Genomic DNA, 22293 nt, shown 5'->3' with positions numbered 1-22293 from the left:
TGCCAGTTAAATGCTTTCCTAAATGCACAAGCCAGGCTGGAGTTTATCCTAAGTTAAACACATTTTTGTACATAACAGGGAATGAAAAAAAAAAAAACCAACATGCAGGCAAATAGTTCTAAACTTCACTTATACAGAGAAGTAAATCTTCTAAACTTATGGGATGGTCTTCCTATTCACTCAGCCTTTTACTCATGTGTCCTGCCTTGCAGAAAGATCTTTTTCTGGTTCCCTACAGCTTTTTGAAACTGTGCTTCCTTAAGTTGGCTTATTTCTTCCCTGGTGGCCTCATAAATGTTGAGATAAGGGAGTTGTTATTTTCCATGGTTAGCATATATAGCTCATGTTAAAACACCAAAGAAATGCAATTGCCTTTCTTGAAATCACATGGCATTGCTGTTTCACTCCCACGTTCTGATCCTTTACAGCCCTGACCAAACAAGCATTCCCCATGTCTTAGTTTGAATTCTTCTTTCTGTGTAATATTTAGCTTTATGCATTTCATGTTTTTATTTCAAACATCCATCCCATTTTTTAACATCATTTTAAGTTCTGATCCTTTTCTCATAAATTTTACAATCCCTCTGTTTGACATCACCGAGAGATTCATAAATGCTTTTACTATTCTGCCATCCAAGTTGTTAACATCAGAGCATTGCATATGCATCAGAGCAGGCATGTGACAGACCGTTAGCAGACCCACCTTGGTTTCTTCATCCTTTTGAGCAAGCTCCCAAATCTTGAGGTGGAGGTGAAATATTAATTATTCCTTTCAGTACTGATAATTATTAGTTGGGTTTGATGGCGATTTTCTACCCAATTAGTCATTCACTTTGTACTAGCAGCCTCTTGGCGTGCTTTCTTAGCTGCTTAATAAATGCGGTGTGTAGGGGAGTGTCAGACACCCTTAAGAGTCAATGTATGTTTTTTCCAATATTGGCAACAGGAAAACAGTTTTCCCCTCTACCCCTAAACCCAAACCCAGCATGTCTTTAAACATTTTCCAACTCTGATGCAAAAGTGTATTTGATACATGTTTCTTTCTCACACTGTGTCAGAACAAGTAGATAATTAGAAGACATCTCTGTTTTATATAAAAAAGAAAAGGCATCTCTGTTTGTAGCATCCAATATACTGACATAAAATTATGTTCTCGGTAACATGTATCCCGATATGACATTGTTTTGTTAGTCTCAAAACCTTTTCTCCATTGTCCTTTATACACCTGTTTAAACAGAGCCCCAGGGAACATTTGTCTTGGAAAAACAATACAATTTTTAAATTATTATTATTATTTTCTAATTAACTGTTTCTTTACCTGCTTAAAGTTGAATGCAGTTTCTGTATACATTTCCTACTGCCTTTACAATTAGAATCATTGCATCCAGCTATTTGTTTTGTGAGAGTATAAAACAATTTTTACATTATTTTTCCAGTGGTATAAGTGAAAACATTCTTAACATGTGGTCCATTAGCATGGAAATGAACAGGTTGTAGAGATAGCCAGATAAAGCCAAAAGCAGTAATTAAGGCTAGCTAATATAAAATCATTGCTAGGTCCAGCTAGTGAACTGATTTAAAAAAAAAGGGGGGGGGGGGGGGGCAAAAAAAAAGCGCATGGATTTGCTCACAGTTCTCATTCATTTAAGGTCAACACCACTCAAATGTCAGACATTTCTTACATGAGCACTGTCTGATGGAGTAGAGCTGCTTTAAAGTTGGGAATACTTTAAGTGGGAAGCCTCCATTAAACCTGTTTTCACCTGATTCTGGGAGATGTAAGGATGGCTTGGAAAGTGGGAAAAATGGCTTTATGGCCCATTTGACTACCTTATGATATAAATAGGCAGGAAAAAAAAAAAATGTTTTCCATGACATTTTTTCCCCTTTGGAAGATGCCTCTGAGGACCAGAGAATGAAAGGGTATCTCAGGACATAGTTCTCTCAAAAGAAAACAGATTAAAGTAATATTGTTAAAGTTAATATTAATTTAAGCAAATGTAGAAATCAGATATGTAATTGAGAGGGTTTTTAAAATAAAATATTAAGAGTTGTCAGCTGTAACAATCATACTTACATCAGTCATACAAATTTTATTTTTCAACTTAAAAAAACCTGAATATCTACTCTGATCCTTTCCGGTAATAAGCAAGAGGCAAGAAATTCAGTATCTTAGGCATCATAACACAACAGAACAAAACTGTGTCTTTTTAAGAGACACTATTAGTATTTGATAAAGTGGGGTTTTTACATTATAAGTAAAATACTCTTTAAATGAGAAGGTGTCTATCCTGCAGTGTATGTTTATCTTATTGTGGTCAATGCTTTTTGTTGTTTACAGGGCATTGCTCAGATAAACCTGACTGATGCAGAGAATTCTGGTGAGATGCAGCTTCACTGGTATTCTGTTCAGATCTTCACTGGTTCAGACCCCCAGAGAGCAAAGAACAAAAACCAGTGTGAAGAAAGTATTCCCCGGTCTTCTGGAAATATAACTACAGTTAAAACAGTATGGCTCTGAAAAAGTGATTTGTTTACTTTATTTGACCTGCTGGGTGGTTGTTGATGATCTTATCTTGGGTGCAGTTTGTTTTCAAGGTGCACAGAAGGTGATATCTTGATTTAGTTCTTGTGGCAACAGCTGGATTTTAAAAGAATAATTAAAAGCTAGATCATGTCTGGACAGGTGCTTGAAATAGTATTCTTGTGTATGTTTGTATGCACATTTCCAGTCCACCTAACTAAAACTCATTTAAAATTTCTGCCGCTGCACTTCCAGAAGTTGTCAAGAAAGGTGGTGCAATTTCCATCCTTGGCAATTTTTCAGCCCTTGACTGGGCCCTGGGCAACCTGATGTGGCTATGAAGCTGTCCTTGCTTTGGGCAGGACATCAGACTAGGTGACCTGCAGAGGTCTCTTCGGACCTAACTTGCTGGATGATGCTCCACAGTGAGATAAAGTCTGCCCGGTTTCTGTCAGAAGTTGCATTCATGGAACACCACGTACTTTTTGATCATTAAGATTCAGGAGCGATGTTTTGGGTTTGTGGGGGTTTTGTGGTGGTTTTTTTGTGGGGTTGTGTTTGTTGGTTTTTTTTTTTTTCTTTTTAAAGAACACACAATGGCTGTGTTTTTATTTTATTTTCTCTGAATAATATACATTAAACACAATGGCTTGTTCAAACGGTTTTATTTGAAGTCTAGTTTACCTTTCAGGATGCAGTGACAGCCCTGTTAGCTAGGACAACTGCCCAGCTGGAAGCAGTTGAGAGAGAGTTGGCAGAAGAGAGAGTGAAACTGGAGTACACAGAGGAGGAAATCCTGGAGATGGAAAGAAAGGAAGATCAGGCAGAAGCCGTATCAGAAAGGTAAAAATAGTAGTTTAAATACCTCATCAAACAGCCATGTGATATTTACCCTGTGGGTATAGTCTGCAATACAGCAGTTCCTTATTCTGTGATCTGCTCCCTGGTAGTGTTACGAATATAAAATTCTGTTATTGTGTGATGATGTGCAAACAGGAGAAAACCTTATTTGAATAGCTGGCTGAGTTTAGAGGACTTGGAATTTGGGGAGTGGGAAAACATTGTATCAAACAGAAACTTTGCTAGGGAGGCAACTGTAATGGGTTTGCAACAGCACTGTACTAAAAAAAAAAAAAAAAAATTTTGTGGTGACATGGGAAATTGTCAAAGATAGATGTGCATTGCAATGCTCATGGAATGAACACACAACGCAGCTCTTAGTATGTCAGGGTTTAGTACAATGCTATTTCATCATTAATAATACTCCTAGTTTGTTACATGAGTTGCATTTTTCTTTTTGTTACTATTTTCTTAGTATTGTTGTGAAGACCAGAAGATACACTTTAAGAAAATTAGGGAAGGTGATTTTTTTTTTTGGCATGAAACGTGTTTGCTTGTCTGTACATCTGCAGAAATGTAAGCAGGATATATTCTCCCTTTGAAAATTCTGTATTTTTATTGGAGAAATAATAGTCTAAAATGACAAACTGACCTGGATAATGAAATATATAAATGTGATGCATTATTGCATGAGTTTTTTTAATACCTACGAAATTCTTGTGATGTTCTGACTTTAGGAGTTGGCAAGCAGAATCTGTTGACAGTGGATGCAGTAATTGCACCCAGACTAGTCCTCCTTACCCAGAGCCATTTTGCGGGGATTCATTAGCTGGACACATGTTTGCAACTCAAGCAGGCCAGTACGGTTCTGGAAAAATGCAGCCTCTGCCACTAAAGGTAATGAGAGAAGACACTGCTGTATGGAAACTGCCATGCTGCCTGGCGCACACAGAGTGCGTTACTGCTGCTCCTTGAGTTTGAGTCTGAATTGATCAGGAGAGAAAAGAATCAGAAATTACATTAACAAGCCTGTATGAGCACTGACTTCCTGAGAGCAGCGTGCCTTTTGAGTTGTTAAAAATGCCCTCTTTAAGGCTGGGGTTTTTTGTTTGCTTGCTAGTTATTTCTGGACAGAATTAGTTTTTGCATTAAAAGGCAAGCTATTTTTACTGTGGCCTTTATCTAATCTGTAAATATGCACTCGTATCAATGACTGTGTTGACCTGAACTTGTAACAGAAAAGATCGCAATCAAATTCCAGTGCTCTTAGAAATAAAAATTTTTGAAGGAATTGTGAAGAAAGAAGCTTAATGTTTTAAGACTTGCATTCCTGTTTCAGTGTGACAATAAATACAGCTGAAATTTTCAGAACAATTATGCTGAAACTGATGATGTATTTAAAATCTTTTGTATTCAAGATGAGAGACATTGAAAATAATCCTGAACAAGCTGAAATCAGCACACTTCCATTGAAGTAGAGGAACATAAGCCATTTGTGTTGCCTTTAGGGAAGATCATGCCTCCTATTGAGGAGTGAGTTATCGTAAAGTTTGGAAGCTTTGCTAGAGTAGCATATGTTTTCTGTATTTCCGAGTACTTTAGTGTTCTTGTATCATTGTTTTAACAGTCTTCCAGTTCCCTTTTGTTGAGTTTCTTTTCTTCATTTGACTTCCTCCAGTTTTAAGGTGGTTGCTTGCTTCAGAGTCACCTTGCTTATTGAATGGTGACTCAGTTTTCTTCTGTTGAGGCTGGAGATCAGGTGGTAGCTTGGTTAATGCCCAATTGCCAATGGTGAATGCAGTCTTTGTGCTCTGCAGCTATGATTCACGTTATAACTGCATCTCATAATTGTTCCTGTTCCAGCAAAGGCTTCTGAAAGGTAATCTTATAATTTCGAATGACCTAGTTTTAAAACTTTTTAAAAAATGAGGTGTTTCATCCTCTGTTCTCAGTGCTCATTAAAACTTGAACCTAGCGAGCAGGGCAAATTGTTTACTTTTGATATTGTTGAAATGTCTAATTGTTTTTGGTGAGAGAGGGAAAATAAGGAAAAAATCAAAATTGTTCCTTCACTGAAATTTTAGGTGGATAAGGAAACTAACACTGAGGATCTGTTTCCTGAAGAAGTTGCTATTCTTCCAAAAGAGAGAACTAGCCGCAGGCCACGGGGTTCTGCTTTTGTTCGCAGTAGCACTATTGTTCGTTCCCAGACCTTCTCGCCTGGAGCACGAAGTCAATATGTTTGCAGAGTGAGTAAGGCTTAAAAGGAAGGGGGGAGGGGCCTCCACACAAGTATTTTGTGCATTTTTGATAATTTCTTCTTAAGACTTTATGACATTTATAAGAAACATATACTACTTTTTAATACTAATGAATAATCTTTCATTGAATTTAAACATTGCAATGCGGAAGAGGTCCCCTGGTTCTTTTTAAGAGTATAAACCTGAGTTTATTTCATTTAAAATTCAAGAATCTATGAAAAATTAGATATTAAGCTCTTTTCCCTGGCAACCTTAGATGTTAGGCTAGTGTGATTGATTTTACAGAGATACAATCCTGTATAATGAGGTATATAAACAGTTAGTTTAGAAGCCATGTTTAACTTTCAGGTACCTAAAAGTTTGGGAAAGAGAGCTGAATCTTAGGGTTATTGCATAAATATTCTTCCAGCTCTGGTTGCTGTCATGAATGTCAGTCATAGGATGCCTGTTAAGTGTGACCTAGGATTCCTGAGCGCACTGGTGCGAGTAATTGAGGATTGGCACAGCAGTTTTAAAGCTCACGTTAGCTGGTTGCTATGTTCAATGGCAAAAGGCTTACAAGCAGTTGGCTTACGGTATTGCAGATCAATACATGGGTATTGATTTTGCAGTGTTGGTGGAATGCACATAGCTTTAATTGTAGTCTTTCATAAGCTTTTCAGAGCTTGAGTTTGAAAATGCAGTAATGATTTTTAACTTTTATGCTTTTTCCTAAACCAAGGATTGTCTGGTTTTTGCTCTTATTTACATTGCATGCAGTGCATCTATGGACCCCTTCAAATTCTTCAGTTTGATTTCTGGATTCCGTATCTGTTTATGATATAGGGAATGTGAGTAAAACACCCTCACACACCAGAACAAAGATAGTGCAAAAAGGAAAAGATTGTTAAACACCCTCACTTAATCTGCATTTACTTAAACTCAGAGGGGCAGAAAAAGTGGGAGACTGTATTGTTTGTGCCCATGACCGTAAATGCTTTAGGAAGAAATATTATTGCCTTTAACTCCCCCCTCCCCCCTTTTTTAGGTTACATTGTCTTGGATATTTAGTAGAATGCTTGATGAAACTTAGCTGTAAAACACTGATAGTTTTGAAGTTTTCTTGAATTATTGTAACTATATAGTATAAGCACTATTATATATAAATTTTTATAAATAACTACAGCTGAAAAAAATCAGTTGCTTAAAACAAGACAGTTTTGGTGCATTTTTAAAAATAAATCTCAAAAGCAAAAGAAAAAAGAAGTCCAGATTTCTTAATGTAGATGACCTCGTAAGCAACCTGTATTTTCAATATCTTTTCTCATCAGCTGTATCGCAGTGACAGTGACAGTTCAACTCTGCCAAGGAAGTCCCCTTTTGTCCGGAATACATTGGAGAGGCGTACTCTACGGTATAAGCAGGTATACCTAAGAAACTGGTTTTTACTTTTCGCCTAGTTGCTGGAACACTGGTACTTTTATACCTAAGCTTTACATGTCTGTAGGTACGTTTTGATGTTTTTAGGAAATGTATAAGGCTTCTGTAGTGTAATTGGGGGAGGGGTGCGTGTTTTGGGTTTGGTTTGGGTTTTTTTAAGCTAAAGGGTAGACATAGAGAAGTGAAATATAGTTGTGAACAATTATTGAGGAGGGAAAAAAAGGTGTGGCAGACAAAAATTAGTTTAATGGGGACTGAACTTGTATTGATTTAGATGTAAACTTTGTTAAATCTTTAAAATCTAGTTCATGATGCAGGGTGCACGCCCAGAGAAGTGTGTGTGAATGTGACAGGAAAACATCCAGCTCCCCTCCCATGCAGCCTAGCAGACTATAGTATTTGAGGCCCAAGTATTCAGGAACAAATAGGTTAAGCTCTCCATTTGCCCCCGTGCCACCTCTCACGCTGCAGAACAAGTGGGCAGAGAAGGGCAGGTAAGGCGTTAATGCCTTGTATATAAATCGCATACGGTTTAGCCTGGTCAGCAGAAGTTAATTTCTTGCTGGTGTAGGCAAGTAGACAGCCACGCCTCCCATTTTGATTCAGAATGTATCTTAAAGCTCTTTAAGGGGAATCTTGCTCAGAGTCATGATGTCAGAAAATACTGTACTGTTATGAGTTTTTCATATTGCATCCCTTTTATTATCATCATAACATGAAAGTTTAGTCCATAAACTTAAATTATATATTTATATATAATATATAAGTTATATAGTTATAAAGTTATATATTTCTAAGCCAAAAGGAGACTGTAAAAGGAGGTAGTAGAAAGCATTGATTGAAGAAGTTTATGTATGGTACAGAAAACCCCTGCAGCTAGTTAGCTTTTCACTGTGGGATATAAATAATCTTTCCAAAACTTGTGTCAAGAAAGACTTTGTGTGTGAAGTACAGAAAAGGTATGCTCTATATAGCTAAAGATAGACCAGTATACCATGAGGAAAGTAATACATTGTGCATTTTATTTGAATCCTAATAACTCAGCAGTCCTGCAGATCATCTTTGGCTGAGCTTATGGCAAGGACATCCTTAGACCTGGAGCTGGATCTCCAGGCATCCAGAACTAGACAGAGACAGCTGAATGAGGAGATATGTGTGTTAAGAGAATTGAGACAACGTCTGGAAGATGCCCAACTCAGAGGGCAGACAGATCTACCCCACTGGGTCCTTCGGGATGAGCGATTCCGAAACTTGTTGAAGGAAGCAGAAAGGCAGGTATGGTAACATGAGAGGAGCACTCAACATGTTCAGAAACTTCTGGTTTCAAAATTTCTTCATTGTGACAAAATGTCTAAAGAGCTGTTTTTACAGAACTTCAAATAATGACTGTTGTTTCTATATTATTGAAGTTAGCACAATAAAAATTATTGCATTGATTATTACCAAACTGTGTGTTTATTTGAGGACAGTTACTGGAGAATGGCACTATTTGCCAATGGCACTTTTTGTTTTGGTTTGGCTTTTTTTGTTTTAGATATTTATTATTGTAACTTTAATAATTTCCTTAGTTCTGATCTTTGAAAGAAATTTTGCTGATTTGATATTTCATTTTTTACAAGTATTTGGAATGTTCCCTAAGTGGTTTTTGTTTTTTTTTTTTTTTCCTGTTCTTGGAGAAAGAAGTTATAGGCAAAAAGTGGCAAAACTGCACAACAGACAAAATTGTCATTGCATTATCAGAGATGAAGAGTGAGCCTAAATTTATTTTAAGGTCTTGTTTGACAGAACTGTGTGCAGTAAATTTCATGAATTTAATACATATCTGTCTGAAGAGCATTAAGAAATGAAACAACACTGTCAGTCTTTTGAATTTATAGTTCTTGGATGATCAGCTATTTCAGACAATGTACTTTTGTGCTTTTACTGTGGTGAGTGGGAAAAAATCAATTATTTTAACCTGGGTATTCTTGTGGTTTATTTATTCACATGACCATTTTAAGCATTATATTCTTGTTTTCAGACCAGACAGACCAAATTTGAACATCACCAAGAGCAAGCAGCTGAAAAGATGCTAAAGAAAGCATCAAAAGAAATATACCAGTTGCGTGGGCAAAATCAGAAGGAGCCTATTCAGGTGCAGACTTTTAGGTAAGTGGTAATGTGTACTGAAATAGCATAGCAACAATTCATTAGAGAGGTTAAAGCTCTCTGAAGCATTTAGCTTAAATTCTGTGTGTTTTCTATATAGCTAGTAATTTTTAACTATATTGATTTGGACACATGGGTTTCCTTTGAATTATTTGTAGTGCAAAGAGCCAAAGCGAAGTGTTACAATTCCAAAACACATTAAATTTAAGAAAAAAAAAAAGACTCTTCAAGTGCAAACATAGCTTAGGTGATTCTTTCAACTTAGCCTAGTCACTATTAAGCTCAAATGATTTGTCAGTTCTTCAATGCAAGCCTGTGCGCATAAATAGTTTGTTTATTGTAACACATATACATTGCTAGTAACACTCTCTCCCTAAAAATTGCTCAATAGTATTCCAGCTCTCTCTCAAGAAGCCTTTTCTTTGGACTTTTTTTCCTATTTCATCTGTGTTCATGTGGTATGTGTCCTCTCTTGGCTTTATTTTTTTTTCTGACAGTTTATTTTGTGTACAGATGGAATTGATAAACAGTGTGCATTTCACAGGAAGACTTTATTACTTCAGCATTAAAATTTTTATAATTTTTATTGGGAGAGTAACAGTAAGAGTAAGAAAATGTTAGTGCAGCATAGATGTGGAGGACAGCTCAGCTACACTGTTATATTATACTATTTCATCCAGTGTTTAGATTTTTAGAACTGTTTTGCAGGGAATACTTAAGTGAAATAGAAAAGCTATCTGTCGTTTAATGTAATTTTTTTGCTTGATTTATATTGGAAAGGTGTTTCTCACAAAGGTGGAGAGGAAGTAAGAGTAATAGAAATTTTACGGTTGTTTTTACATCTTTTATGTTTCTGGTAATAAAAGAAGGGTTTTTATGCTTTGTCTACTGAGATATAAAAATAGGCGGGAAATTGAATAAAATGGGATATAGAAAATGAAGCAAAAGCTGTCTTCCTTGTTTAAATTCTTGCCCTTTTTATGCATACATCCGTTTCTTATGACACTTACTTTACAGCATGTACTGTTTGCTCAATAAAGAAGCAAAAAGATGACTCTAAATGCTGCCCTTTTTTTTTCTCCCTTTTTTTGTAGGCCTTATTGCAAAATGTACAAGGGTGAACTTTGCATTGCAAAAGGGGCTTATGCAGGGCTTGTCCTGTGAAACCTTTTACAGTCAGCTATGACTGATGTTCAATGAGTTGTATAAAGCTTCCACTCAAATTTTCAAAAATAGTAATTGTGTTCAACAGAATGTTGCCAAAAGTATACAGTGAGGTTTAATAGTTTCTCTAAGTTTCTTGTACTCAAATAAACCCTCAGTTCAGTATGTAAGTAACAAATACTAACCAGAGTAAAGAAGCCATGTTCTTGGGGAAAAAGAAGGTAGGCATATATTTGATTGACTTCCTTTTTATCTTGTTTTGATCACAGAGAGAAGATAGCTTTTTTTACAAGACCAAGGATTAACATACCTCCTCTGCCAGCTGATGATGTATGACATGTTGCATTGTAAACATGAAGTATTTATCGCTTTTATTTTAATGAAGTTATTAGATTAGCCGTTTCTTTAAAAAAAAAAAAATTGTGCAAAAGCTAATATACACATTTTGTAAAAAATAAAAAAAGTAAAAAAAGTAAAAGTAAACAAAAACATATATATAAATATATATACATATATATTTTATAATAGCGACTGCAACAAGGCTTGGTTTTTCCTTGTTGTGAAACTGACATCTCTGAAGACAACTTATTTTATAAAAGATCAACTATCCTGTTAAGAGCATGTACAGTTTTTATGCTGTTTTATTTGACTTAAAAGGCTGGAAGACAGAAACAAAGTGAGTTCAGGCAAATTCACTGTAGTGTAATTTATTTATAGTGCCTTTTTTCCTTGAAGGAAAATACCTACTTTAAGATGTATTTTAAGACTGAAATTTTGTTCTTCAGTATTTGTCATACAGTAGAATGGAACCATTGAGCTGGTTTTGTTTCTGATACCTGAAATGAAAATACTATGTTCTAAAATTGTCACTTTTTTCAGCTTTATTATCTGTAGCTTATTATGTACATTGTATCCTTTAGCACTGTCTGTGTTATAGCAAAATATTATCACCTGCAATGTGTTTAACACTGATTAGAAGTGATGTTAAACATTGCAGAATTCATTTGCATGTTCTTACTGTGCACTAATAGATTGTTTTCATTTCAGTTGTGTCTAAAGTATCTTTATATTCTTAACTAGATTCTCAGTTTAAACGGAGGAAGGAAAAGGGTGACAGGTCTTTGTTTTGCTGTTTAATGAAGAGGGAGTTAAAAGAGCAATGTGAGCTAGCTGTGTGGAAAGACCGCTAAAGGAGTATTACAGTAATCTCTACAGTTTTAAAGATTCTGATTTGATTCAGGAAAGTACGTATGTGCTGATTTCGGAAAGCGGCTGCATTAAGTAAGGGTGCTGAAACACACGTTCATCCTAAAGGATGTGCTTTGAGGTTACTGCATACAAGTTCTGTTGAACAGTGACACTTTCCAGGAGGAAGGTATATAGTTCTGGAAGGTATAGCTCACTTTTTAGCTGGTCCAACTAGCAATTATCCAGTAAGAAATAATTTTACTTATGATTGTTTGTTTTAATGAAAGACTGTCACCCTAAATTCCCGAGAATGCCAGTTTTGTGTCCTTGCATCCTGCAAGTATGTAAAAATACTTCTTTACTAAGCTACTATAATAGAGTTTCTCATATTTTTCTAATTATACATTACCTACAAAGAGAGGTGCCCAACACAAGACTGACTTTGCAAATTGCTGGAATCTCCTAGAAGGAAGATCATGCTGTCTCTTAATAAAGGTCAAATTGGTACCAGGTTTTTATATGCCAGGAAATCAAAACAACAACAGCCAAAACCTAAATGGACTTGTCAGAACCAATCAGAATATTTTTAAATATTTTGTAAGTCAGTCAATGTTCTTTGTGAGTTTCAAGAGCTTATATTCTGTTACCTTGTCAAAGATCAGGAAAACCTGGAAGTGAAACTGAATTGCTTTTACTTGTCCAAGCTGAGGCAAAAAGTAAGGGGAGAAAAGATTGTAAACCTACATCATTAATCAATGAGGATGATTAATGCAGACATTTAATTTTAAGGTAGCATTCCCTGTTTTCTGGTATGGCCTATAATCATTACAGGCATCAAGTGATTCGATCGTATAGCAATATATTTGAAATTAAAGTATATTTAGCATTTCTCACTCTAACCGTCCTGAAGTCTGTTTTTGTCAGTAAGCTTTGGTGGGTGTATATTGGGTTCCTTGGGCGCAACTAGACATAGTCAGAAACTATGCAGATAAAAACCAAATCATGTAAGAAATTTTTAGTGTTTGGGTAAAAGTCTAGGGACAGCAAGCTTTTCAGTGCTCATTGCTTGAAAAGACCAGTTAGTCAGAATTTCACGTATCGTTTTCAGCGGAGGCCCTGATAAACATAGTGGTGTTTATCAAAAGTTACCATGCAGTGACACCAGAAGTACGTGCTGTACACTAAGAGCAGACAACACTGTGTTCCCTTGAGGGTGGTGAGGTACTGGAAGAGGTTGCCCAGAGAGGTGGAGCTCTCTGTCCGTGGCGGGATTGAGGACTTGACTGGACGTAGCCCAGAGCATCCTGGTCGCATTAGGCCCGCTTTGAGCAGGGGTTGGGGTAGGGACCTCCCTTCCACCGTAAATTGTTCTGTGACTGTATAAGGAAGGGGCAGTGTCTGGTGGCCTCTCTGTCAGGGGGTTCCATTGGTGTTTTTAAATAGTGACCGCTGTGAGATGTTGTCGGTGTATCTTGTGGGTCTGTGATTCTGACTGCTGTGATGAGTTCTGTCTTGATGTGGTAATGAGTTATCATATTCAGTATTCATCTCTCTTGTTTTTGTCACAGTTCTGTATGATCCTGTCATTTTTGTATTATTTGAAAGTATTTCTTCTACAAAATAAAATAATTTGCCATAAACAGAAATAGAGTTTTGTTATATGTCAAAGTATAAGATTTTTTTTAAATGATTTATATTTGCCACATTTGTGATGCTTTCATAAAGAAATTTTGTATTTTGAATAACACTGTCACGTATTTGAAAATTCATTACATTAGCCTAAAAGTAAGAGAGGAAAACTGTGAAATCAGAGATCCTAGAGAGGTTACACTGAAGACCTGAAAGGGATGCAGAGTGTAAGGAATGGCAGGTATGTTCTCCCACGTGCTTATCGCTCACAGTAAGCTGACAGCTGTATCAGAGGCTCATTAGCTGAATATTCCCGGAATTCATGGGTAGCTCCACTTACAACACGTTGAACTGCCTTTTTTTCTAACGGACATTTGTACTTTGTAGATTTGTATTGGAAATAAGTTGGCATTAATGTCTTTCTTACTACTTAATTCCAAGGTGGAAGCCACTCAGAAGAATGAGTTAACTTTTTTAGGCTGAACTTTACTGCTGCTTTCACAAAGGAAATGTTAAACCAGCATAATTGCAGAAAGGCCGTTTCTCAGTTTCTGCAACCCTAAGCTTCAGGAGCACAGGCAAAATCATAGCACTGACACATGACTCCTGTCTCTGTCCAGTATTTGCAAGGCGTTAAGGGCATGACAGAGTTTCGGTTATTTTTAAACGGTCTGCTAGAAATAGTCATCTGGAATACCAGCCGTCTCTGTCTCACTACCATGAGGATCAACAACAAAAGCTATAATGGGTATGTTGGTACGGGTTTTCTGTTACAAGAATGAAGTCTTATATGTATTTCTTGCTGCATTTCTTGTAAGCACTTTGCAAGACTTAAAGGTAAGTGCTGTATAAAGAGCAAATTTTTTTTTTTTTAGGAATTAGATGAACTATGTATTGTTTTCAGCAGATGTAAAACTGAAGTTTGAATTTTCAGGGAAGAGGGCACTTTACAGCTTGTTTTGCATCCAGTCTCCTTTTTAACTATAGAGTCATATATCTTTGAGGAGGAAAAATGTATTTCCAGAGAGACTTGAGAAACTGCAGGCTAGGAAAAGCAAGAACAATCTTTTCCAAAACATCATGTGAAGAGTATTTTCTTTTTCCTGCGACCTCTCAATTGACTTAAGTATCATTGGAAGAAAATACCAAAGAGTAAAGCTGATTTGGTTTTGGACTCTGTAAATGTCAGTTAAGTGATTTGCTTGCCCTTTGGAAAATCTCAGTGTTCTTGGAATTAAAAGCTTCTCAGGAGCTGTTTCTGGCTTCTTATGATTTCTAATAATCTTTCCAATTTGTACATGCATATCTAGGTTATAGAATGACATTTTCTATTGAGAATTAGGTATTCTGTCCCTTTAGTTTGTTTGCAGTTAGACCATCCAACTAAAAATACACATTCAGCAGAGACTCGATGAGTTCAGCTGTGGTAATAGAGAAAAGGAAATTAGGAACTGAATTTAGGAAAATCTGTTCAGGAGAAAATGGGACATTGAGACTCTTGCGCTCATTTGGTTAGCACGCAAAGTTGCTATTCTGTGTCTAGGACATTGTGTTTGTGTTACAGAGTGTGTCCTGTGGCACAGAAGTTCGCAGGTGTAACTGTGTCTGACCAACTAAATGCTGCTTGCTGATTTCCATATTTCCCTCTCATAAACTGATTAAGGAAAATTGCAGGTTACGTTGTCAAGAAAATAAATTAAGTGCACAGTGTTTGTTTAACTTCCTCCACAGAATTCAATTCTAGCCTATTAATACTGATTTTAATGGGTGCAAAGAGCAGACACTGGCAGGAAGTTAAGACTTCTATCCCTTTTTCCACACTTCATTGACATGGTTATAGTAGGCCTGGGGCTGTTACTGATCTATGAATGATAGCGAACTGTGATCTGCAGTGCTGTGTATGAAGGCTGTAATCAAATCTCTTCTCTAAAGGCATGCTTCTCGTGCCAGAAAGGTTTGGGAACTTCAGGTGAAGCAAACTAAGTGTTCAAACTTCATAATAAAACCCAAAATCTGTGGCTTCTCTATGGGGAGTCCATATCAGAAATAAGGAGTACAGGAACTTCAGCTTATGGACAAGATTTGGAGGAGTTGTGGAAAAAAACATTCTAAAAAAAGGATTTGTACACCCTGTATCAACTGGCTTGCTTTGCTGGGCCGGGCTGCCTGCTGAGCACATCCATAAATACCTGCTCAGACACACTGGGACAAAAAGGTCTTCCAGAACTCTGTTCCTTAGCCTTTGAAGTGAGTGGAAGTCATGCATGCGCATTCAGTCACCCACAGATATTTTCATGTGTGCTTGCGCAAGATCTCCCTCTGCTTAGCTGTTGCATCTGCTTGGTAATACAAAGCACATCCCTGGATACCCTTAAGGGTAAAACCAGTCTGCTCAGTATTCAAATATGGGAAAACGAGCGGTAAGGTGAATGTCCTGAAATAAAACATTGCACATGTACAAACATGTACGTGATCTTCACAAAGAACAGTTACAACCTCTGCCCTGCGGAACATCATCCTAGTGGCTTGTACAACATTTCTACAATCAGAACTTTGGAAATTATTAGTTTGTTGTAGAACTCAAGTACACTGTAGAGTATAATAAAATTCTTTAAAAAAACCAAACCACAAAACCACTCCCCCCCCACCCCCCAAATCCCCCCAAAATATGGTTCTGAGATGTAATACTCAGTTAACCATAAGTTAACTTGTGATGTTAACTCAGTTAACATCACACCAATGTGAAGGTCAGGCTAATTCCCCCCCCCCCCTTTTTTTTTTAAGTAAAACATTTTAGGATGTTCTAGTTTTTAAATATTTGACGGGAAAACTTTAGCAGAAGTTTTGAAAAGGAGAAGTTGCCTGGCATGTAGGAGAGGATCTTTCAAGCAGTGACGGGGCATTGAGGAAAAGGCAGAAGGCTGCAAGTGGAGTGGCTTATGGGTGGGTGGGTGGGTGGATGGTGAGGAGGACAAAGAAGTGAAGGCAACAGGGATGAAACCTTTGAGGCAAGCTTGCAAAGCTTGAATATGACACAGAAGATGGAGGGAAGTCAGTCTGGATAAGCTTGAAATGGAGCTCTGGGAGAAGGAAAAATGCAAAGGATGGTGAAATTGTGGCTTGTCTCATTTCCAAGGTGCTGTGATTGCATATTTCATAGAGATGAAAGAAAATACAACACCTGGGCGTTGCTGCAGAGTCATCAGGAATACTTCGTGGTTGCACGCAGCATACTTACTATGCTTTTTCCTCATGAAAAATGTGATCATTATTGCTGTTGCAAAAAAATCCACAAACCACAAAATAATGAGCTCAGGTTAGGGGCGAAAAGAAGCAGCACACGTTCTAATGGTGACCAAATGGGCAGGGCAGGGTAAAGAGGCTTGCAGTGTAATCCTGCGGGATTACAGAGTGGTCCGTCTGCCTCTGCCCCGTCTCCTATCAGATATCCTATAGACGGAGGATGCAGTCACATGATTGTTACTGCTTCCTCCCCATGACATCACTGCTTTTGCAGCCATACCACCCAAGAAAGGATGCTATTAAAATCTTTGGGACTGGGCTAAATGATGTTGCATTGCAGGTAAGCAACATAATTCTTCGGAAAATTGATTTGCCGGTTGCTCTTGCGCTGCTGTCCTAGAGCTCTGGCTCTGTGGGGCAGAGCTTCTGCTGGAAAATAAAGCGGCACAGTTGCCCTGCGAGCAGAGGGTTGGCAGGTGCAGGGGCTGCCTGCTAGCTCTGTGCCGATCTCCCGGCTGACATCTCCAGTAGAAACGCTGCCAGATGCAGCTTGAAAGCTGAAGAAGGCCCTTTGTCCCTGTATTTTGCTATGGCTCCTTCGGGTGTCTGCTGAATTCTGTATTTACGCGAGCAGCCGTTGTCATCCAGTTGTACGGAGAGAGAGCAGCAATACTGTTTTGCTTGCATTCCCTGCTTTTTTTTTTTTTCCTCGATGCCTAAAGGAAGTTGTTGTTGTACAGATAGATGTGTCTGAGCTTAGAAAGGATTGAGGATTAACGTGCTTAGGGGGTTGGTAGATGTCTTTGGGGGAAGAGGCTTTTCCTTTATTGTTAATTTTTGCTGATCTGGTTTGAAAGTACCTGGTCCGGCAGGTTTCCTGCATAATTTGCTGTAGTGTAAGGTAGGTTTTGCTTGTCACCCAACATAAGCATGAAAAATGATTTTCCAGAATGGACATACAAGATGACAAGCAGATTTTTACTTCTTACACAAAATGACAATCACCAAAAGGCTGAAAAATCCACGCTAACCTGCTTTTTTGGACTGTTGGTATTTACATAAGCAAAGTCCAGAGTCTGTTTTCTTTTCCTGGTGTGGGTGTTTAATTATGCACTCTATACAAATATGTGAAGACATATATTTGTGGAGAAAAAATGGTGACTCTTCTGTGGTAGTTTTTTTTCTGTATTGCTTTTTTAATATATTTTAGGGGGGTTTTAATATTTTATTACTTTTTAAAAATTATTCTAATACAAATGTTAGAATGCAGGAAGCTAAATTAATTTTTGAGCTTATACTAGTCAGAAAAATAAAATTGTACCTTTTTTCCTTTTAAAAAAATTCTGATAAATAATTCTGTGTCTTTGCCAGAGAATGGAGGATGACTCAGCCACAGCTTCATCAGGCAGAGTCAGGTGACTTTTCAGTCCTAGTCTGCAGGAAGTTTTCTTATTCTTGAAAAATCCTGTTCTTTGTTCAAATAAATTTTTCCCACTATCGGAAAAATCTGAAAATTTGGCAGGCCTAGGGTCTCTGTGTGCTCACCCATACGCTTGTGGGGGAGATTTTGGATCTCCTGTGCTGAAGGAGGTTGTATGTCTGAGTGAAAGATGAATTCTGGTTTCCAGTGAATCGGGTATGCAGCAGGGTCAGGATCAGAAAATGGCGGGGGGGGGAAGTATATAATGAATTATTGAAATGAAGTAAGAAAGGACAACAGTTCTTCAAAACTGAAAGGAAAATAAATGTCAATTTTATTTTTCTCCAACAGAACCTGTTTGGTTTTTTTCTTCCCAAGACTGAGCCTCAAAAGCAATAGTAATACAAACCTGGCACTGCATGAGGTGGCGGGGGGTTGCATCCTGACGGCGCCCGTGCTGGGTTTGTTCTCCTGACTCCCTCTGAAGTCAAGGCCGGGTCAATTCTCTCCAGCACTGAGCGCGAGTCGAGCCGTGCTCTTGCTCACCAGGTGCACCGAGGCCTGGCTCTTCGCCCACGCGAAGTGCACAGCAGGGCTGCCACACGTGGGTTTGACGAGCGCGACGGGTTGCCCCCCCCCCCGGGTCATATTTGAAAGCCCTATGGAAATAGGTGTGGGGCGGTGGTTCTCCTGGTCTCCCGATTTGAGTCTGGCACCTTCTGTGCAACAAAAGACAAGGTGCCAGCCTTAAATGTATGCTGGGGCAACTCAGAAATTAAGGACTTAAGTCCTTTAACAGTTATTTAGTATAAAAGGGTGACCCTGGAAAGATCCCCAGCTGGAGGGCTCTCTGCCCAGCAGCACCGGCGTGCCGTGCCCGGGCTCCACCGCATGGCTGCACGGGTGCTCAGCCCCTGCGGACGTCGGGGTCTGCCTTGTAAAGGTAGTACCTTTTCAAAGGTGGTGGCTGGTGGCTTTTAAACATGGACAGGAGGAGGAGAAAGGGGATGGTGTTGGAGGGAAGCGTTTGCCCCGGGAATGGGCTCTCTGGAGTGCCACAACCTCCCTGGTCTGGGAGCTGCTTCATCAAGAAGCCGATGTTTGTTGGGCTGGAGGGAAAGTGAGCCCGGTCGTGGCTGTAGCCCAGCACTTGTGCAGAGGGAAGGGGGAGTCTCCCACCCCCCACCTCACCCACGGTTCAGGACCATCTCGTGTGTGTTGGTGGTCAATGTTGTGTCGCGTGAGCCTCTCTCAGGTCTGACCTGCTCTCAGCTCGGCATGGTGCACAACCCTCAAACAGCGATGTAGTGCCCGTAGGTGCCAGTCCTCTTCCCGTTTGCTTTTGCCATCAGGCTGCAGCTTGCAGGGTGTCCAAGGGGGGGGTGTTGATTTTTCCATTTAGTGAAGTGGAATTAAGTTGTAAGGAGTCCAATTCCTTCGTGTGTGTGTGTGTGCATACATATGCACCAGGTATCGTATTTTTTCAGATTTCTTCATCTCTAGTCCAGCAGAACCAAAAAAATCACACACAATTGTTAATGCCAAAAGAGAAAATCTGTCAGGGTTACAGTAGGCTGCTATTCCTAAAACACTTTTAACATGTTGCTCTCAAACATCACCCCAAGGAAAAGGTTTCCCTGTCTTGCAAGTGGGGGAGCTTCCTCTCAGCGGTATGAAGTAACTCGTCTGTAACTGTGCAGCCCATCGGCATCAAACGCAGCAGTAAAACCCAGTGCCCTGCGAACAGGAAAACATTACCCATCGGTGTGAAAGTGACTCACTGCCTCCACTCAAATCATGAGAAGTGACATGGTAGAACAGATTAATGGCTTTTCTGCTGCAGGTTTATCGGCTTTATTTCAAGCTGAAGGCTTAAAAAGGTTTTCAGTGAGAGGTGCGTTTAATGCCATTGAACACCCCATTTAAGGGGAGAGCTTTTTAGGAGTAACTATATACTAGGGCATTTCCCTTCTGACAGTGCAACTCTGTTCTCTCTGAATGTATTTGTCTTTTTTACAGTCCAAGAACCATTCTTTTCCCCCCTTAATCCTATCATTTTCTGAGTGAGGAGACAAAGAGCAGCATTGGAAACCCAAACCTGGTGCTGCAAAGCTCGACCGTGTGTGGCACGGAGAGGAAAGCTGTGCAGCACCCCCCTCCTTCAGCCCTGGCTCTGAGCTCTGTGGCAGTAAAAACAGCTGCTCCAGGAGGGAAATTCCCCCTCTTTTTTGCGAGGGAGAGGACTAGAGGGAAATCAAGAATAGAAACTACGTATGCTGCTATACTGATAGCCTGATTTCCAGTCTGTCCTGTCTTCTTGAAGTTTAGTTTCTTACCTCAGATGCTGAAGGGTTTCTGAATTTTATCTAATCAAACCTTGTTACCTTCAAGAAGCAAGGGTGTGCAGGGTTGATGCAGGCCCGTGGGACTCACCTGCCCCAGCTAATGGGCTGTTAGCAGAGAGGCATCCTTTAATGAAGATGTTTCAGCTCAGTTTGAAAAATGCAGATGGATGTTCCAGAGCCAGCAATGCTTCCCTCCTGATTTTTCCACAGCCCCGACATCAACGCTAACAACAAAATTTATTGGAGGGACCTTTAAGACTCACTGGAAACAGAGAAGTGAGTTGAGCATTTTTTTTGTATGGAGCCAATTTTGAGTTATGTGAGTGCAAAAATTCCACTTGGAGCTCGTGGGGAAAGAGCTGGGATTTTTTTTCCCCTTCCCTTTCTGACATAACTCAGCAGCTGAACTAAGTTTGCTCAGACTTTCCAAGAAAACTCGAACGGAGACCAGACACACGATATTTCATACCGACAGGAACTGGTGTCAAAAGGGAGAGTTGTCCTGGGAAGGAGTGGGGAGCAGGACGCCGAGGTGAGGTGTGCTCCCTCGGGGGTTCGCCCCTCTGGGGGAAGAGGAGTGTGGTGACCCAGGGGCCTCCCAGGAGGAGAAAAGGAGAAGAGGGAGTCAGGCCGTCGCCGAAGGGTCGGGAAGCCCTGATGGCTGGTTATCAGCTCCCGGGGTGCGCTGGTGCACCCCATGTTCCCCCGTGCCTCCCTTCGCCTGCGCTCCCGGCCAGCCCCATTACCTCCTCTGCGCTCGCCCTGTGAGCACACGTGGTGGCTGAGGAGGGGCGGTCAGAGGCTGTGGTTTGGTCTGGAGGAGCCTTTTGTGCCTCAATTTTCCGCCATTTATCCCAAATTTTCCCTCCCGCCTTCCCCTTCTCTCCCAGGCCCTCTCCCCTGTGATCTGGTGCCCTGTGTTTTTTGAGCTCTGCTGTGGCTTCATAATTTTTTCCATAGAGGTTACTCAGGGTAAAGCTGCACATCAAAGATGTGACTGTATTTAGCTTGCCCACACTATCATAGCAGGAAACTCCTTAATATGTGGTGGTGGGGCCATACAGTAGAATGCTGCAGTATTTTACAGTAATGTTTCTGATGCGGCAGCCTGCCTGCGCTTGTGTGGCAGGAGACTGAGGGTTTGCAGTGCTATTTACTCATATATGGGGCTGTGCAATTAGTCCTTACATGGGAAGAAAAGCATTTACCAATTTTGATATCCCATCTTCCTCTATTTTCCCAATCTAACTATTCTCCACTTTTTATGTGCCATATTATGTTTCAAAAAAAGGCCTGTAACTGGGTTCAGCATTTTCTTATTTTTCCAGGAGTCTCAACCTTGCTCTGATCCAAGGCCACTTTAACATTTTTTTTTTAAACACCATCGTTAGGACAGAAGGTCAATAAATCAATCTGCTTGTTCAGTCTGAGGCTTCTAAGGTGAATAGTCTGAAATTGCCCATGGATATTTTTCAACCTGCAGAAAATCGGTCATTCAGCCTGCTTGCTTTTGCTGAAGACATCTTCCTTGTGAAATCATCACCCAACAGCATCTTACTACTTGTTTAGAAGAATGTTTCATAACTGTTTACCTGCAGCCTATATCCTGTAGGGTGCGATGTCACATCGCCGTTTCTAGACCGTCTTCTATAAGGTGTGGTGGGTGGTGGAAGGGGAATTACATCTACCCCCCTTTGTCTTCTTGGTTTCAGGCTAAATAGACCTTGTTCTCCAACCCCTCCCCAAAAGGCATATGCCTCTAATAATCTCTCTGTATTTTTCGTTCACCTCTCTCAAGGTGACCCTGTTAATAATCTTGCTTGCTGGCTTCCTGAGCTATCAGGCCTGTTTTCTCTGGCCAGGTGGTACTGAAGACCTGTGGTGTAACTGTGCTCAGCTCTGGGAACTTTCTCCTTCAGCCTTATCCTCTTCTGGCTCTTTCTGAACACCGACGACTTCGGCTCACTCTGCGGGCAGAACTGACCTCCTAATTACCTGGATTCGAGGCGTGGGTGGAGAGTCCTCTGCATCCATCTCTGCAATTAGGTTTAAATCCCTTGGGACAGGGGGTGGATGGATGCTGGCAGAGCACCCGCCTCTCAAGACGAGGTG

At 39.7% G+C, this 22293-nt stretch overlaps 2 protein-coding genes across 7 annotated transcripts in view; both read left to right on the top strand.

Annotated features, from left to right (window-relative positions):
* Window positions 1-13181, top strand: part of WWC3 (WWC family member 3) — a 103952-nt gene extending 90771 nt beyond the window's left edge. For 2 of the 6 annotated variants that reach the window (XM_072849503.1, XM_072849500.1), the window contains exons 16-23: window positions 2342-2509; window positions 3204-3367; window positions 4102-4261; window positions 5449-5613; window positions 6936-7028; window positions 8089-8319; window positions 9065-9192; window positions 10626-13181. In XM_072849503.1, coding sequence (XP_072705604.1) covers window positions 2342-2509; window positions 3204-3367; window positions 4102-4261; window positions 5449-5613; window positions 6936-7028; window positions 8089-8319; window positions 9065-9192; window positions 10626-10692 — 1176 coding nt within the window. In that variant the 3' untranslated portion in view covers window positions 10693-13181. Of the gene's footprint in view, window positions 1-2341; window positions 2510-3203; window positions 3368-4101; window positions 4262-5042; window positions 5244-5448; window positions 5614-6935; window positions 7029-8088; window positions 8320-9064; window positions 9193-10625 lie in introns of those variants that run through there. The other 4 variants (XM_072849499.1, XM_072849501.1, XM_072849502.1 and 1 more) reach the window with 4 other exon arrangements.
* Window positions 13182-16718: 3537 nt separating this feature from the next.
* Window positions 16719-22293, top strand: part of CLCN4 (chloride voltage-gated channel 4) — a 40795-nt gene continuing 35220 nt past the window's right edge. Inside the window, exon 1 of the mRNA XM_072852943.1 lies at window positions 16719-16756. The gene's annotated coding sequence lies outside the window, so the exon portion shown is untranslated. The remainder of the gene's footprint in view (window positions 16757-22293) is intronic.

This window comes from Ciconia boyciana, chromosome 1 (genome assembly GCF_034638445.1).
Source record: "Ciconia boyciana chromosome 1, ASM3463844v1, whole genome shotgun sequence".
NCBI lineage: Eukaryota > Metazoa > Chordata > Aves > Ciconiiformes > Ciconiidae > Ciconia > Ciconia boyciana.
The sequence above is the reverse complement of the archived record's forward strand: the minus strand, read 5'-3'. Positions and strand labels throughout refer to the sequence as shown.